Here is a 17,788-nt window from a genome sequence, read left to right as displayed (position 1 = left end):
TTTAGTATCATCACTGCAAGCAGATCGAAAGTCCGACTGATTTGGAGTGGGTGAGATCCAAGGTAATTGAGATGGATTAGGAAGGAAGGGAGACACTTTGGATTGAAGGGAACATGGGTTTAATGGTATTCTCCATTTATGCACTCAGGATCAGGAACGTCATATTCACATCCATTAGAACCTTCTTTTAATCTGGAAAAAGAACTGCCGACGCACCTCCTTAAGGGACACTACCTGAAAACACATTAACAGTCCACTTCTCATCACCAAAACCAACTTCATCTCAAAATATCACAGACTGTCTCTTTGCCTTTGACCCTGTACAGCGTTCCAGTGCCTTTCGCTAGGTTTGTGCTATACAAATACTTTGAATACATACATTGTGGTCCTATTGCACCATCTGGTCAAAGGACTAGGGGCATCTACAGAGTACATAAGATGAGATGGCGAGCTTACAGGTCCTCCTCTGGCATGGAGGTAAAGCACAAAATGGTACTTACTTTATGACTGTGTCCATCGCAGCGATCCGCTCTGTGACAATAAGGGACTCATTGTGCGTTACATCATTCAGGGCTGGTCCAGAGTTACAAGCCAATATAACCTGTAACACAAAACAACTTCACATGACTGGACTTTCACATACAAGGACTTTTTCAGATGTCTTCTACTGTCACTGTATTTTTCAATATGAAAGAAATCATTGCCAAAAGAGCACAGATATTGCAAAAAGCAAGTGGTGGGAATGTACAAGTTTTGTTAAAAGGCAATGGTGTAGTGATGTAGTGATGGGTGGAAAGGGAAAAAAGAGGGAACCAAGGAAGAGTGTCATTGTGCAGTTGGAAAATTGATCAAGGAGTAAGAAATGGCAAAGGGAGTAGGTTACAAACCAGCAGGGATTGGGTAGGTAAGGTTTTGGGAGTGGTTGTCTAAGACTGGGTTGCTTTTTATTGTCTTTCCATTTTATTTTTCAAAATCTCCTACTATGTATCCTCAAGAGGAATAAATAAAGTCAGAGGCTTTTCAGTGCAAGGGTTGGTTTACAAAAATTGTAAATAGAAGAAAGCTTAGCCTATACATCTGAAAGGCCAAAATGTTGAATGACCATATGATTAAACAGACCATAAAATTGCACACACAGAAAAAGTAGCATTAGCCACTCGGACCATAAGAAGCATCGATAACCTAGTAGGTTACTCAAAAATGTAGAAGACATGATGGCTAAAGCCTTAAACAGCTCTGAGCAGTTTCCGTATTGAAACATCCAAGACGTAGCCAAAACAAGACCTTTAGAAAGTTATACTCGTGAAGAAAAAGTTATTTATCTGTAATCCTAAATCCTGCAAGATGGCTGATATGTTTTAATGTTTATGTATGGCTGATGCATACAACAATCTCAATGCTCAGTTCTCAACCTCAGCAGTCACTTTCCAGTAGAACCACAATATTGCGGATTTAGTTGAGGAGTGGGCAAAGTTGGTATTTTGGCTGCAAAGATTTGATAAATTGATAAACATTTCCAGGTTAAAAGTTCTTCAAAAAATATTTACAGAATTTTCACACAAGTGTTGTTTTGCAAGTTCTAAGCAAATTATTCTTGGATGTTCTTTTTTAGGGGAAGACCTCTTAGGAGAATTTTTCAAGTAATTTTTGTTTTTTAAGAAGCTTGCGAAGGTTTGATGAAAAACAAATTGTGACTTTAACAGTGGAAAACCGTTGTAACTTTGAGGATGCCTACTTTAGGAAAGATAAGAATTAGCTCCTGATTTTACACTCCAAGTGAAGTGAAATCTGTACTGCGACCCGAGGTACTTCTCTATGGAAAACACTTCAGAAATAAGATGTAGAAATGTCAAACTGAAACCAGGTCGGAAAGTAGGAGGTGAGCGGGGTGGTTTTCATGTTATTTATATATTTGGTGAAACTGCACGTGCAAGTTATTTCACATTCCTACCTTGAAAACCACCCTGAGAAAAAACCACACCATGAGGTAAATTTTTCTATTGACTAATCCTTGATGCATCTTCAAATGGTGTCAGATGTCAGTTGCAATCTTATTAGTGAAAAGAATTAAAATACACAATTCCATCTGTTGTGCTTTATCATTTTAGTCTATTTGCTTTTTAGTGTTTCTTTTTCATTCATTTTATCATCCAAACTGCTGGAGTACTATCACGGTTTCATTAATTAAGAATCAACAATCATTTAGCCAACTACTAGAATGCCAATGCCTGTTTCGCCATTAACTTCCTCAGAGCATTCATCCATAAATTGCAGTGCTTTTATCTACCCAGTATTTATTTTGAGGTCATTTAAGTGAATTAGATTATTTATATGCCTTCATTCGTTATGTACCCATGTTTGTGGAATAGTGGTTTCAAGCGAGGTGATGACATTTCACTCATGCATTTTTTCACACCTGCAGAAATTATCTGAACGGGCCCCACAGAAAGGGCCCCATGGTATGTCACTAGGCATGAGAAATGACAGACTAGCTTGGACTGGGTAGGGGATCTATACGTCTTTCTAGACTTCATATAAATTAAGTTACTTACCTTCAGTAATGCTTTTTCTGGTAGAGACTATTCAACTACAGATACCTCAGCTTAGAATATTCACCAGGTGTCAGACTGGATTCTGAAAATCTTGACTAGTACCTCTGAGTGCCAGTAGGTGGCGTCAATCGGAGTTGCGCCAGCGTTGTCCTCATTGAAAGTGACGTGTGCGGTGCCTCTATAAGCACCACCCTGGTGCTTTGACATGAGTTTCTTTCATGATTACTACCATGCCAAAAACACGGAGCCAAGTTAGACTGAGTTTTTGACGTGTGCAGAATCTAACAGAATGTTACAGTGAAGAGCCCATTTTGCAGAACATGGGAGGTCATGAGGAATCTAGGGTTACATAGAGTCTCTACAAGGAAAAGCATGACCAAACTTGTTCTTCTGATAAAGACTTCTAACTGCAGATTCCTCACCTTAAAATAGATACCCAAGCAATACCTCCCAGGACATGGGTCTGCGAATGACTCAAACCAAGAAATATTGGAGGACTGAACAGGCAAAATGCCCATCCTGATGGACCTGCCTGTCCAAGCATTAGTGCGTTGTGACTGTGAGGCTGGGAAGCCCAAGTAATAGTCTGGCAGATGTCCAGGACAGGTACCCCACGTGCTAACGCAGTAATAGTTGATCTGGCCAAGATGGAATGGGCCCACTATCCCTTAGAAAGCTTCTTTCTAGCCAATGCACAGCCGATCTTGATACAGATTAAAATCCATAGAGAGATGATTGTTTTCTGCTGCCCTTTTCGCTCCAGTGAATCAAATGAAGAGCTGATCGTCCACCTGATGTTCTTTAGTGCGATCGATGTAAAAAGAAAGAGCTCTCTTTGGGTGCAGGCGGAGAAGTCTCTCATCCGCTTTAGAAGGATGAGGTGGGGCACAAAAGTAGGCAGATTGATGTTCTGGTCAACATGAAAAAGGGAGACCAACTTCGGCAGAAAAGAGACATGTGTCCAAAGAATCAGTTTGTCTCAATAAAAGCTAGTGTACGGAGGGTTAACTGAAAAAGGTTGCAGTTTGCTGACTCTCCGGGCCCATGTAATGGCCACCGAGAACGCTGTATTGAAACTTAGGAAACCGAGCAGACAACTTTGAAGGGACTCAAATGGGAGCCCCATGAGGAAAGTTAAGACCACATTAAGGTCCAATTTGGGCAGGAAGAATTTGGTAGGAGGGAAAAAATGATGCAGGCCCTTAAAAAACACGTCACAACAGGTGACTTAAACAGTGAGGACTGATCCGGCAACGGCAAAAAATCTGAGATGGACAAAAAGTAACCTTGAAAGGTGCCCAGGGTAAGGCTTTGCCGGGATAAGGAAAGGACTAATGAACAAGTTACTTACCTTCGGTAACGATAGATCTGTAAGAAACATAGGTTAGTTATAGATTCCTTACCTTAGAATTACCCCCAAGTGTCAGACTGGATCCGGAAAGTTTTTCGCCAGCAGCACCCCTGCGCGTCAAAAGGTGGCGTCGGTTGGCTCCAGTTTTGTCGTTGGCATCGTGGTCGCCGGGATGACGTCGCAGTAGCTTCATAGACGCCGCCCACGCGCGCTGACGTCAGTTCTGTACACAACTTTCCACGCCAGTAGCACAGAGCCATGCAAAACACTGACCACTGGTACACAAAACTAGGGCCCTGAAAGGAAGTCCTCAACCCTAGAAGTCAGTTCGCAGAACGGGGAGGATGGGTGAGGCGGTAAGGAATCTATAACTAACCTATGTTTCTTCCAGATATATCTTTATCGAAGGCAAGTAACTTGTTCATCTGAAAGAAACAGTTAGTTATAGATTCCTTACCTTATGAAATTAAATGAAATGGGGTCTTGTAAAGCACATGGCTACCCGGGAGCATCCCAGCGCTGAGCGGAACAAGAGTGAGCGACCAGATATTATGGGAAGAGACAGGTCTTCAGATGCTTTCTGAATATAAGGTGATTAGATTCCCTATGGAGGTGAAGTGGGAGAGTGTTCCAAAGATTGGCGGCATTGTATGAAAAAACCTGGCCCCACTTCTGGCTCTCCTGATTCTGGGTACCTCTGCCAGATGGAGGGTGTCGGAGCGGAGGTTTCTGGGGGCTTTATACGGACGGATCAAAGCTTTGATGATGGGTGGTCTGTTCCCTTCCAGGGACTTGTGGGCCACTCAGAGGGCTTTGAAATTGATTCTCTCCTGCACCGGAAGCCAGTGCAGGGAGCGCAGTGCGGGCTTTGCCGAACAGCGATAGCCAGTACCGGTGAGCAGTCTTGCCGCCGACTTCTGAACTATCTGAAATCTTGTGACCACTACATTGGGGGGCCCCTAGATATAGGGCATTGCCAAAATCAATCCTGGATAGGATCAGGGCCTGTATCAGAAGTTTTTTGCTAGGAAAGGAAGAAGGGGGAGAACTTTACAGATCATTTTGAGCAGACCATAGCATGAGGCGACCGTCTTCCTGGCTTGGGTTTTGAAGGAGAGGTCGTGGTCTAGCCAGATGCCTAAGCTTTTTATTTCAGATTTTTGGACCGGGCCGTACCCATACAGGCTGGCCAGAGGGCATTCAGGTTGACACTTAAGTGGTTACCAAGCATCATCAGCTCGGTTTTATCGCCTTTGAGTTTAAGATGGGAGAGACTCATCCACTTAGCCACTTCCTCCAAACAAGAGTGGAGGTTGGTGGGCGACTGGTCAGCTTGATTCAATGCTACGACCAGCTGCGTGTCCTCGGCGTAAGACACCATGCGAATCCCAATGGGGGCGATGTCTGCCAAAGGAGCCATATAAACGTTAAAAAGAGTTGGGCTCAGGGAGGAGCCCTGGGGGACTCCGCACTGCAAAGGTAATGGATCTGAGGTGATGTCATCTTCAAACACCTGGAAGCACATTCCTTCCGGGAAGGATTGAAGCCAAGAGAGAGAGCTAGGCCAGCCACTCCTATATTACGGAGACTAGACACCCCAGCAATACCAACCCCGGAGGTAGGTCTGCGAACTAAGTTCACACCAGGAAGTCCCGGAGAACAGAACGGCTAAAAAAGCCGTCTCTCCGGACTTGGCTGTCCAGGCAGAACTGTCTTGTGAACATGTGCAGCGATGCCCACGTAGCTGCCTGACAGATGTCATTAAGGGGAACTCCACGTCCCAAAGCAGTGGTAGCTGCCGTCGCCCTGGTGGAATGGACGCTCAACCCAACTGGAGGCTCCTTCTTTGCCAAAGAATAACAAGCTTAGATGTACAAAACGACCTATCTAGAAATGGTCGGTTTGTGCACGGCCTGACCTTTTTGGGCACTCGCATAGCTAACAAAGAGCTGGTCATCCAAGCAGAATTGTTTTGTGTGATACAATTAAAAGGGAAGTGCACGCTTTGGATCCAGACGGTGGTGCCTCTTCTTCTTTGGAAGGATGCAGAAAGAAAGTAGGCTAAGTGATGGTCTGTCCAACATGGAAAGGAGTAACCAATTTGGGAAGAAAGGACAAGTCCGAAGGACAACCTTGTCCAGATGAACAGTCAGAAAAGGAGGCTTAGAAGAAAGGGCTTGGAGCTCACGCACCCTGCGCGCAGAGGTGACGGCCACCAGAAATGCAGTTTTTAAAGTCAGAAGCCTGAGAGGACAGTTATGTAGCGGCTCAAAGGGAGCGCACATAAGTTATGTAAGAACCAATTTCAAGTCCCACTGGGGCATTACAAAGGGAACAGGAGGAAAAAGATGAGTAATGCCCTTAAGGAAGCGATTTACAACAGGGGACTTGAAAAAGAGAAGGCTGATCAGGAAGCCTCAGGAAGGCTGAAATGGCCGAGAGGTAGCCCTTTATAGTGCCCAGAGCAGAACCCTGCTGGGCCAAAGAAAGGAGGAACAAGAGAACCTCAGAAAGCGGGCCAGAAAGGGGATCCACAGCCTTTGCTGTGCACCATGCCACAAATTTGTTCCATCTGCAGTCGTATACTGTCTTAGTGGAGGGACGCCTGCTTGCCAAGATAAAATTACAGACTTCGGGAGGCAGGTCAAACGACATCAACTGCCGCCGCTCAATCTCCACGCAAGGAGGTGAAAGCTGGACAGGTTCGGGTGGAGGACCGTTACCTACTGCTGCGACAGAAGATCCTCCCTAAGGGGCAGTCTGATCGGAGGATCGATGGCCATTTGTTACAGCTCGGGATACTAGACTCTTCGCGCCATATCCGGAGTCACAAGAATGATTTGGGCCCGGTCACGCTTGATCTTCTTCAGCACTCAGGGCAGAAGTGGTATAGGCGGAAAGGCGTATAGAAAACCGCAACTTCACTTGCGACAAAAAGCATTGCCTAGTGAGTGCGGCCTTGCAAATTCCAATGCACAGAATTGCTGACATTGCGCATTCTCTTCCGTGGCGAGTAGATCTAACCAACGCTCTCCCCACTGTCGAAAGAGACATTGCACCACCTCCGGGTGAAGACGCCATTCGTGATCCATCATGCACCTGCGACTGAGTTTGTCCGCCCCCACCAGGGATATGCCCTGATGTTCCAGCCATGTCCAGAGGCGGAGGGCCTCTTGACATAGGGTCCATGACCCCCACCCCGCCTTGTTTGTTTCAGTACCACATGGCGGTGGTGTTGTCTGTGAACATCTGCACTACTCTTCCACGAACAGAGGGAAGGAATACTTTGAGTGCAAGACGAATCGCACGAAGCTCCAGAAGGTTGATATAGAGCCAGGACTCCGCCGGAGAGCAGAGGCATCTTGTCTTCTCCTCCGCCATGTGGCCGCCCCATCCCAGAAGTGGTGCATCGGTCACCCCAGTGAACTCGGGTTGGGGAAGGGAGAGGGATCTGCCGTCGACCCAATCCTGGTCAGTTAGCCACCACTGCAATTGGTGTGCAGTGACCTCAGAGATCTGGATGCAATTGGACAGATTCCCCTGATGTTGTGCACACTTGAACTTCAGGTCCCACTGCAGAGCCCGCATATGCCATCTGGCATGGTCCACCAGCAGGATGCAGGAGGCCATCAGACCCAGTGGCCTGAGGGTCATCCTGACCGAAACCCGGGATAGAGGCTAAAAGATCGGAATCATAGCCCGAATACCCTGGACTTGCTGTTCGGGAGGATAGACCCGAAACTGCGTTGTGTCCAGAAGCACTCCAACGAAAAGGAGCTTCTGAGTGGGAGTCAAGTGTGACTTTGGCACGTTGATGGAGAACCCCAGCGAATTCAGGAGGTCGGTCATAGTCTGGAGGTGGGAAACGACAGCCTGGGGCGAGCCCGCCTTCGCCGAGAAAGGGGAAGACTGGAACCTCTGATCTGAGCAGATGAGCTGCGACCACCCCAATCACTTTCATGAACACCCGAGGGGCACAGGGAAGGCCAAAGGGGAGCAGGGTAAACTGAAAGTGCTCGTGGCCTACCATGAACCGCAGGTAACGCTGGTGGGCTGGCAGGACGGGGATGTGAAAATAGGCGTCCTGTAAGTCCAACGCTACCATCCAGTCTCCAGGGTCGAGGGCAGATAGGACTTGAGCGAGTGTCAACATTTTAAACTTCTCCTTCAGGAGTAAGCGGTTGACGTTCCTGAGATCCAAGATAGGACGCAGGCCTTTGTCCTTCTTTGGGCACCAGAAAGTAGTGGGAATAGCAAACACGACCAACTTCTGGGACAGGAAAGCGCTCGATGGCTCCCCTGGCCAAGAGTCCAGAAACTTCCTGTTGGAGAAGGACCAGATGATCCTCCGACATGCGATGGTACTGAGGCGGTATGGATGGAGGGGTAGTGTTGAAGGGGAGGGAGTAGTCCCTTCGGACTGTTTGTAAAACTGTAGCGATACTCCACGGTTACAGGCATGCCCGAGTTCGCCACCACCCTTATAAAGCTAATTCGAACCAAAGGAAATAGACGGAAGCAGTGCACAATCCAAAAGCACTACAACTCCCATAACACCATGGGGCCCGGCCAGGAAACGCGCGGGAACATGAAACACCCCGCCCCTATACAAGTTCCACCTCAATCAATGGTGAGTGCTTGACAATCCTACCGGAACCAGGAACTGAGCCGAGGCTTCGTTGCAGCTGTCCTGGCCACCGTCCTTCGAGCCCCAGTTCCGCGGACGCTTGCCTTCCTGCCAAGGACCAGCTTCAGAGCCTTCTCACCCCCGACGCCTCCGCTGTGCGCCGACGCTTGCCTTCCCCCTAAGGACCGGCTTCAGAGCTATCTCTCCCCCCGACGCCTCCGCGGTGCGCGGACGCTTTCTTTCCCGCTGGAGCTGCGGGAGGCGTGACCACGGTATTTCGAGGACGGGCGCTTTCCTTCCCGTCTCGGAATACGGAAGCATACCCGTTCTCTGTTTGTGAAGCGGACCGGACCATTCTCAGGGAGACAGGTAAGGGGCGCTGAGTGCGTGATATTTAACGCACTTTTAGACGCTCAGAGTTGTTACCTTACACACCCCCTACGAGGCCGGGCACACGCTGTGCGTTGTACATTTGTATCATCAGGGATACAAACTCACTGACATAGAGGTGGTGGTTGGGTAAAAGCGGATCTGACAATTGCTTTCCAGAAGTAGGCTGTGGTGGTAACAGCCCGATGGTTTACACCCGACCACGCATGAACTACAGTGAAATACCTTGGTGCTTACGTCACCCCTGACATTTGGCGCAAGCAACCCAGGGAGGGAGTGGAACCCCCGACACCCTAGCGATCCCATTCTAAAAACCTTGTGAGTAGTTTGGAACAAACCCACCAGAGAAAGTCATGTCTTGGTGTAGTGTATTCCCTGTATGGTATTAATACTTATGTTCTACTCCCTCTGCAGCCTACTCCAAGCCGTGTGGTACCGAAACCTTCGCCCACCACACACCTCAGCAATTCCCGAGCGGCTACTCTCTTCCCTATTCCCTGAGGTGATGCCCTCCATACCAGAGTCCATTACTGGGTGGGAGGTAGTGTCTGGGCGAATAGGGAGGCCTCTCTACAAGCTGTCGTCCCTGCTGGCTGTTCCTTAAAGGTTAGTGGCCTGCCTGTTTACCTTGTGCTGCTGACATCCTGACAAAAACCCACCTGTCCGACGTGATGGTGCGCCAGTGGTTGCGAATCCTGCCGCCCACTGGCGTTTTGTGGCCCTGAAAGGTCAGACTAGGAGGGTTTGGAGGCTGCTGCAGAGGGGGATGTGGTGGACTGGCCCGCCCGCTGGCCCCCCAGAACCATGGCGGTGGTTTCCACGTCCCTGGCAGCGCAGGGGCTGAACAGCTTGTGCTGGCCTGTGGCTCTGGGTGGGACGTGGCGGGGCGCCCTTTCCGTAGCCACAAAAGGGGCGATAGGCAGACTACGCAGGGTGGGTGGTGAGAGGCCCAAAGACCTGGCCATAGCCCAAGAATCCTTAAAGCTGTCTGCCTTGTCGTCGAATAGGCAACGGCCATCAAACGGCATGTCCATAAGAGTGGATTGGAGCGCCTCTGAAAAACCAGTCGACCTCAACCAGGCGTAGCGTCGAAGGGTTACCGACGTGGAAATCGTCCTGCCTAGCGAGTCGGTCGGTATCCAGCCCACAGCGGATGGTAAACCTCACTGCATCTCTCCCTTCAGCAACTGCACGGTAGAGTACGGCCCGGGCCTCCTCCGGGCACTGGGGCAGCACTTGCGCTACCGTATCCCACACGGAGTGGGTGTAATGGCCCAACAGACGTGCGGTGTTTACTGACTGCAGTCCCAAGCTGGAGGAAGAAAACATCTTCCCAAGATGGTCCAGCTTTTTGGATTCCCTATCAGGTGATGCATTAGGGAATGCGCCTTTGGAGGTGGAGGCTTGGACCACCAAGCTCTCAGGGGTGGGGTGTTGGGAGAGGAAAATGGGGTCGCCCGGAGCAGAGCTGTGGCGGCGGGCAATCATCCCATCCACAGGAGCCCCTGTGTTGGGCCTGGACCATGTGCCCAAAAGGATGTCGGTGAGGGCTTCATTAAACGGTAGCAGGGGCTCTGAAGACCTCGCTGCCTGTTGAAGCACCTCTGTCAGGAGATTAGTCCTGACTGCCACAGTAGGTAAGCTCGAGGTCGAGAGCCTTGGCTGCCCTACGCAACACCACGGTGTAAGACGCTTCCTCCTCCGTAGCCATGGTAGGAGGAGAAAACATGCAAAGGTCTGGTGAGGTGTCCAAACCACTGGCTTCCCCCAGTTAATCTCTCCAGTCCAGTTCATAGCCCAACTGATCAGTTAAAGGGTCTCCAGACCCCTCCCAGTCCTCCTCTGGCTGCCAATCTGGTCTCAAAGAGGCAGGGTAGAACCGGCGCACAAAAGTAACCGTCGCGCCGGATGCGGCATCGGTCCGGCTCCGTGTCCACATCGGGATAGAGGCCGTTGTCGACACCGGCTGGGGACACAACCAGCTGTGGGCGTGGTGCCGGTGGAATCGCCGCCGTGGGAGGTTTAATGAGGCCGACCGGCGCAGATCCGGATCCAGGCCTGGATCCAAGGGGACCCTGCTGTGCTGGGGCCGGAACCACAAGCGGCGAAGGCCCAGGGCCCCCAGCTAAAACGGCGGGGCCTGAAGGCACGCCAGCAGAGTCGGGCTGCCCAAAGATGGCATGCATCGCTTCCTAAAATTGTTGAAGCTGGGCAGAGGTCGCTCCGGGTCCCGAGAAGGGAGGGAAACCTGGAGTCGACCCGTCGGGCTCCGCACGCGGAGCCATGGGAGGGGTGCCACTTGCATCCCTAGTCACGTCGGCCGACGGGGAGAAGTCGAAGAGCGACGATGCTTCTTTGACTTCTTCTTGTGCTTCGACTTACCTGACCGAGAGTGCGATGACTTGGAAGAGGAGTGATGATGGCTCCGTGACCGGTCCCTCGACCTCCCACATGACTGCAACCTCGAATGGCGTGGAGCTGACTGCCGGGCCTTGAGAAGCTTTTGGGACCGCTCCCGCAAAGACTTCGAATTCATGGTCCAGCAGTCGGAGCACGACTTGGGGTCGTGATGCGCTCCAGGCAAAACAGGCACACGCGGTGCAGATCAGTCACTGACATCAGTCGGCTACAGGAACCGAAAGCCTTGAAGCTGGGCATCCCTGACGTGCACCAGGAGTCGAAAACTCGAAAACAGTGTCGACAAAAGTCGGCAAAAAGTCAGTCAAAAAGTGACTGGAGGTACCACTCTCTCCGGATCTGCGCTGGCTGGCGCAGAAAAAGAAATAACTGATGTCAGCGAGCGAGGGGGCATCTATGTAGCTACTGCGACGTCATCCCGGAGACCACAACACCAATGACGAACGCAGAGCCAACCAACGCCACCTTTCAACGTGCAGGGGTACTGCTGACAAAAAACTTTCCGGATCCAGTCAGACGCCTGGGGGTAATTCTAAGGTAAGGAATCTATAACTGTTTCTTTCACATAGTGAAACCAATGGAAAAGGGGATGAAAGCAGGTCAACATGACAGGAAGAACCCCATGCCACAAATAGGTCTCAACTGCAGCCATATAAGGTCTTTATTGAGGGATGCCTGATGCCAATAGGAAGTCACAGATCGTGGGATACAGATCAAAGGCATTCAAATGCTGCCTGCTGCTCAATCTGCAAGCATGAAGGTGGAACATGCAGAGGTTAGGGTGTAGAACCCTGCATGCTTCTGAGAAAGAAGATCCTACTGAAGAGGCAGCATGATCGGGGGACAGCTGCTCATGAGACCTTTTCACGTCCTCAGATGGGGAGTATGAAGAATTTTAGGTTGCAGTGTGCTAAAAGAAGCCAATCCACAGAACAGAGAGTATTGCACCAGAAAATGCATTACCAAGGTTAAGAAACTTGTTCTTCAGATAGATACTTCATGCCACAGATTCCTCATCTTGGAATAGATACCAAAGCAGTATCTCGCCAAGGTGACGGGTTGTGGAGTAGACGAATTAGTTACTTGCCTTCGGTAACGATGTATCAGTTAGAGACACAGTCTAGCCGCAGATTCCTTAACTTAGACTATCCCCAGGCGTCAGACTGGATCCGGCAAATTTTCCACAGCAGCACCTCTGCGCGTCGGGGGCGGCACCGCATGACTCCGCCCTGACGTCGTCCACGGACGTGATGTCAGTGAAGCCATATATGCCTCCCCCGGCACGCTGACGTCAGTTTTCTTCAGAGAGACTTTTCCGTGCCACAACGCGGAGCCACCACCAAAAACTGTGAGAATATGGGAACAGTGTGCGTAAAAGATAGAAAATGCAAAGGAAAGCGAATGGTGATAACAGCACCATAAAGCACAGTGCCAGGCACCGTATATTTAAAACAAGCAAAGGGGAAAAACACAGTACCGCTGTGAGGAGCAATTCTCGAAAAGCGAATGCCAAACCTCCCCCAGATGCAGAAGAGGATGTGAGAAAAAACATTGCTGCAGAAGACTGCAACCTGAAAAGATAACTGAAGGACACAAGTCTGGAACCCATGAGCAAAGACAATCCCTCACAAGACGGCACTAGGCAGGGATGCCGTATACCGAGTTGCGATCCAGTAGACAGGGGCAGAGCTAATGGATTTAAACCACAGAGTCAGTGGGGAGGTAAGAGACCCCAAGGCGATTAAGAAGCGGAGAGATGGGAGGGCGGAGAGGAGGAAATCCCCCACTTGATAACCCAGGGCGTAGGGATGTAAAGGGACACCAGACATGAGTAGACCGTCCCATCACAAGAACGGGCGAAATGGAGCAAGCAAAACAGAATTAATTATTCTGTGTAGGAGCGAAGGGAAAGATGTCACACTGCAGAAAGATAAAGCCACCCAGATGGAGGCTAATGCAGGAAACCCAACCTGAAAAGGTCCCCGCAGAGCGGGGAGGACGAGCGGGCGTTAAGGAATCTGCAGCTAGACTGTGTCTCTACCAGATACATCGTTACCAAAGGTAAGTAACTCGTTCATCTGATAGAAACATCTAGCCGCAGATTCCTTAACTTAGAATAGATACCAAAGCCGTACCCATAGAGGAGGTGGGCCTGCGACTGTACCCCATCAAGTTCCTGAGGGAACGTACCCGTGAGCAGTTGACGAAATACAGTGGAGACTGCAAGCTAGCGCAGACACACCCAACCATGAAGCTCCAAAAAGAGCTTTAACAACGGGAGGCAGGGTACCGCAAGCCGTCCAAGACAGCAGGAAAACCCGGTATGTAAGTGTTAAGCTAGAATGCCAGAGCAGAAGTTAGAGGTGTTGGCTTCGCCAAGATGCGAATGAATGGATCCGCAGAGTCCGATGTGATGACTGACCTGAAAGTCAGAGAGACGACAAACTGGTATGACAGAGTGAGTGCATACCGGGTCAGTACGTAAAACAGTGAAAATAAGCGTCCTAGATCCTAAACTGGCTAAAAGACGTGGGATAGCATTGGTAGGACAACGACTAATGGTCCTAAAACGCCGTTAGAATCAGGAACACAGTATACTCCAGCACGCAGTCGCCCCTTCGCCAGACAGGAGAGGGGGGCCTACGGAAACCATTAGAAGTTCCCACACAGAACTACAGGAATAGTAAGAGTCATGTGGAAGACCGGAACATATGCATACCTTGAAGGTAAACCCAATCTAGGTATAGGACAAAACCCATCTGTAGGGCAGTTTGAACAGCCACGGAGGGAAAGGAGACATTATCAGTTGAGCTGGCCTGCACGAAGACACCGCAGGAAGGGATGTGCGTACGCGAGGTTGCTGTGTGAGGAACATAGGGTAAGAAAAAACCTGTGTAAAAGGACGCTGACCGTGATGAGACATGGGTACATGAAAGATCCCACAGTCGTATGGAAGCAAAAGTAGTATGGGCAATATGTAGAGCCGAAAGCGACAATAGCTACCCTCCCGGGAGAAGCCAAGCTGCTCCAGGAGACAAAGGAAGAGGCAGAGCTAGACAGGAAAGTGGGAACATTTAGGACTATCCAAATGGCCCAGAGACCCAAGAAGCAATTATCCTGAAGAGAACACTACATCGAGAGTGTTACAGCAGGAACCCAATGCAGAAATGTGGAAACCACCTGAGCAGCTCAAAAATGGTGTGCAGAAGACTGCACAGCACAACGCCCATGGGGCAAAGATTCCCTGTGTAAGAGGATGACACCCAGACAGGGCTGCAGTAAGCGAAAGTAATGCCCAACCCAAAAGTGAAGGGTAGAACAAGCATCGCAGAAGCGAGATAAAGAACACAAACACCCTATGAAGCGAAGCACACCAGGGTGCAGACTTCATCCCAGCGTGAACAATGCAGGGCTTCAGTAGAGAAAGAACTGCGCCTGGACGGAACAAAACAAGGCTCCCAGAGGACAGTGGCTGGTAAAAGGAAAATCAGCCGCAGCCTGAAAGTAGTACGGGGAACCGGAGACCACAACTTTGAAGCGCCATACAACAACACCCACGTGCACATGTGGGACGCATACAGCAGAAAAAGAAGACAGGGTGAGATATAAAAGATCCCCCTGTGAACAATACTCCCTAGGAGTGTACGTTATGAAATATCCCACACAGGGTAAGTCTTAACCTCAACAAGGGCCCTCTACCGCACCAATGGAGGCAAACAAGGCGGCACATTCGCCCATATCATTTGGGTATTACGTCATGAACCCAAAGTCGCAAATAAGGAAAGCAACCTTGCCAATCAAGGAAAGCAATATAAAGTCACAGATAATGTGACAAACAGGCTCACAAAGCCAAGAAACGTGGTCATTAAGGCCAGGGAATCATGGGAGACAAGGCGGGAGACCGCTGAATCAGAGTGACAATTAAAAAGGGGTCTACACCATTGAATGGCAGATCACGTAGAGCATCCCTAACATTGTAGGGGAACAGACTATCCAGCATGGCGGCGCAAAGCAACTGACCGTGCCATTTCTCTACTAACAGAATCAGTAGCATCTAGGGCCGAACGAATGGAGTATTGTGCCAATCCACGGCCATCAAGAAGAAGACGCTGCAAATCTGCCATGGGTGCTTCCGGGAGAGAAGGAAGAATGAACTCTACCATATCCTAAAGTGCAAAGGAAGTACTTGCGAACACATAAGATGTGTTTAAGGCACGAATGGCAGCACTGGTGGAGGAAAAAATGTTGCGTCCACAGGTCTTTAGTCACCGAGCTTTCCTAGTGGGAGGGAGCAACGGTAAAGTGAAAGAAGGTTGTAAGGCGAAACCTGCCTGAACAACCAGAGCCTGAGCTCTAGGCGAAGAGATAAGCAGACTGGATCATCCGGCGCAGGACGGTGCTGGCGAGCAATTGGCTCTATCAACAGGGTCACCAGAGAAGGATTGCGCCGAGGCCCCAAGCACGATGTCAAATAAAGAGCCACCAAGTGACAGCACAGGCTCCATATTGAGGAGATACAGTAACGGATCAGTAGTAAGGGAAAACCTAGGGGTTTGCAAGCTGTGAATATCTGCGGCCCTGCAAAGGCGGCACTAGCCTCCGTTGCCATCCTGGTTGGCGACAACAATCCATCGTTAGGGGACGGTTGAAGGCTAACCCGTCCACCAGAGAGCAAGAGTGGAACAGCCTGTGGTTGGTAAAAGGGCCAGGGAACACTAGGCACCTGCATCAGGGGACTCGGAATTAACCCTTGGTATGGTGAACCCGTTGTGAGCTGGTCCTTTTGATCCTCTTGTAAACAAGGGATCGAGCATTGTCGTCGGCGTAGGCACCGGTGCCGCCGCAAGATCGAGAACCGCTAAAGGGGTCTCGAGGAGGGGGAGCTACCGGGTGTGGTTTGGAGCTCCTGCAGTGCTGGCTCCAGCAGCCTGGTGCCCAGCGCCGCAGCCGACGTTGGCGCAGGGCTTGTCGGCTCCAGCGGCGCCGGTACCGGCTCCGGCCGGCATCAACGCGGCGTAGTGCCCGGCGCCGCATCCGACGTCAGCGCAGGAAGCCGCACGGGGCTGTGCATTGACCGGACGGGCGGCCTGGACAGACGACCGGGTTGCCCCTCCGGGCTGTGTCCCATTGGCGTCATATCGACTCCGGGGTCTGAGTCGATGCACACAGCCAGTGCAGAGGACGAATCCGCCGGCGAAGATCCGACATGAGTGCCTTCCTCCTCTGTGTGTCCCGTAGGCACACCAGGGAGAGGGGGGTAACCCAAAGAAAGATTGGATTGCATTAGAGTAGGCCTCCATTTGGGATCTAGTCGCCCTGACACCCGGGAAGGGTGGGTATGGGGGAAGACGACTGTTGGGTGCCCGTGCCGGGCATGGACCGAGCCGCAGGCCTCAGCGACACGCTGACCAGAGGATGTCCTCCACAACTTGCGCGTATGTTTACCTGCCTCCGAACAACGTTGGCGGGAACAAACCCGCGATTGACACCGAACCGGAGGGGAAGATCGATGGCGGGAAGGAGCACGACCGGACTGCCGGGCGGCCAACAGCTTCATACGATGCTCCGAAAGGGACTTAGGTGCCATCTGTTGACAGGGGTCGCACTCTTCTGAGTCGTGGTGCTCGCCCAGGCACCATATACAAATTGCGTGTGGATCCCTGACAGACATCTGTCGCTTACAGGTCTCAAACGCCTGAAAGCCCGAAGGCATCGCACATTGTTCCCTGATGCCAAAGACGTCCAGAAGGCCCGAAAAACAGGCCAAGGAACTGCTGGTTTTCCAGGATCCAGGTTGGGACGCGGAAAAAGAAAAACCTGACATCAGCGCGCCGGGGGGAGGCATATATGGCTCCACTGACGTCACGTCCGTGGACGACAACAGGGCGGAGCTATGCGGCGCAGCCCCCCGACGCGCAGAGGGGCTGCTGCAGAAAATTTTCCGGATCTAGTCTGACACCTTGGGATATTCTAAATTAAGGAATCTGCGGCTAGATGCTCTATCAGATTGACCGAATCGTCTTACAAGAACAAGTGAGAGAAATGACCTTCCCATGTGACTTGGCTATCAATGCGTTAGTGCTCTGTAAACATATGTACTGACAGCTAAGTCACAGCCTGGCAGAGGTCAAGGACAGGCACTCCGCATGCCAATGCATTGGAAGCAGCCTCAGCCGTGTTGGTGTGGGTTTTCAGGCAGTTCATAGATGGTATCTTGGACATTGTGTAGCATATCTTAATGTAGAGGTCCATCCACCTAGACACAATCTTTTTTTGCACAAACTTCCATTTCTTTGCTCAGAGAATCCAACAAAATTTGATTGTTAACTCAATAGTCCTTAGTGGGATCAATATCCAAGGACCTTTTGGGATCCAAACAATGGAGCCTCTCCTCCTCTTTCAAGGGATGATGAGGAGCAAAGAACACTGGTAAAGTGATGGGACTGACAT

General features: G+C 50.4%; 1 protein-coding gene across 2 annotated transcripts in view; it reads right to left on the bottom strand.

The window, feature by feature from the left end:
* PANK4 (pantothenate kinase 4 (inactive)) overlaps positions 1 to 17,788 on the bottom strand; it is a 445,012-nt gene that overhangs the window by 50,963 nt on the left and 376,261 nt on the right. For both annotated transcript variants that reach the window (XM_085609230.1, XM_085609233.1), the window contains exon 17: positions 501 to 601. In XM_085609230.1, coding sequence (XP_085465356.1) covers positions 501 to 601 — 101 coding nt within the window. The remainder of the gene's footprint in view (positions 1 to 500; positions 602 to 17,788) is intronic.

This window comes from Triturus cristatus, chromosome 1_2 (genome assembly GCF_964204655.1).
Source record: "Triturus cristatus chromosome 1_2, aTriCri1.1, whole genome shotgun sequence".
Lineage (NCBI taxonomy): Eukaryota > Metazoa > Chordata > Amphibia > Caudata > Salamandridae > Triturus > Triturus cristatus.
This window is presented reverse-complemented; position numbering and strand designations above follow the sequence as displayed.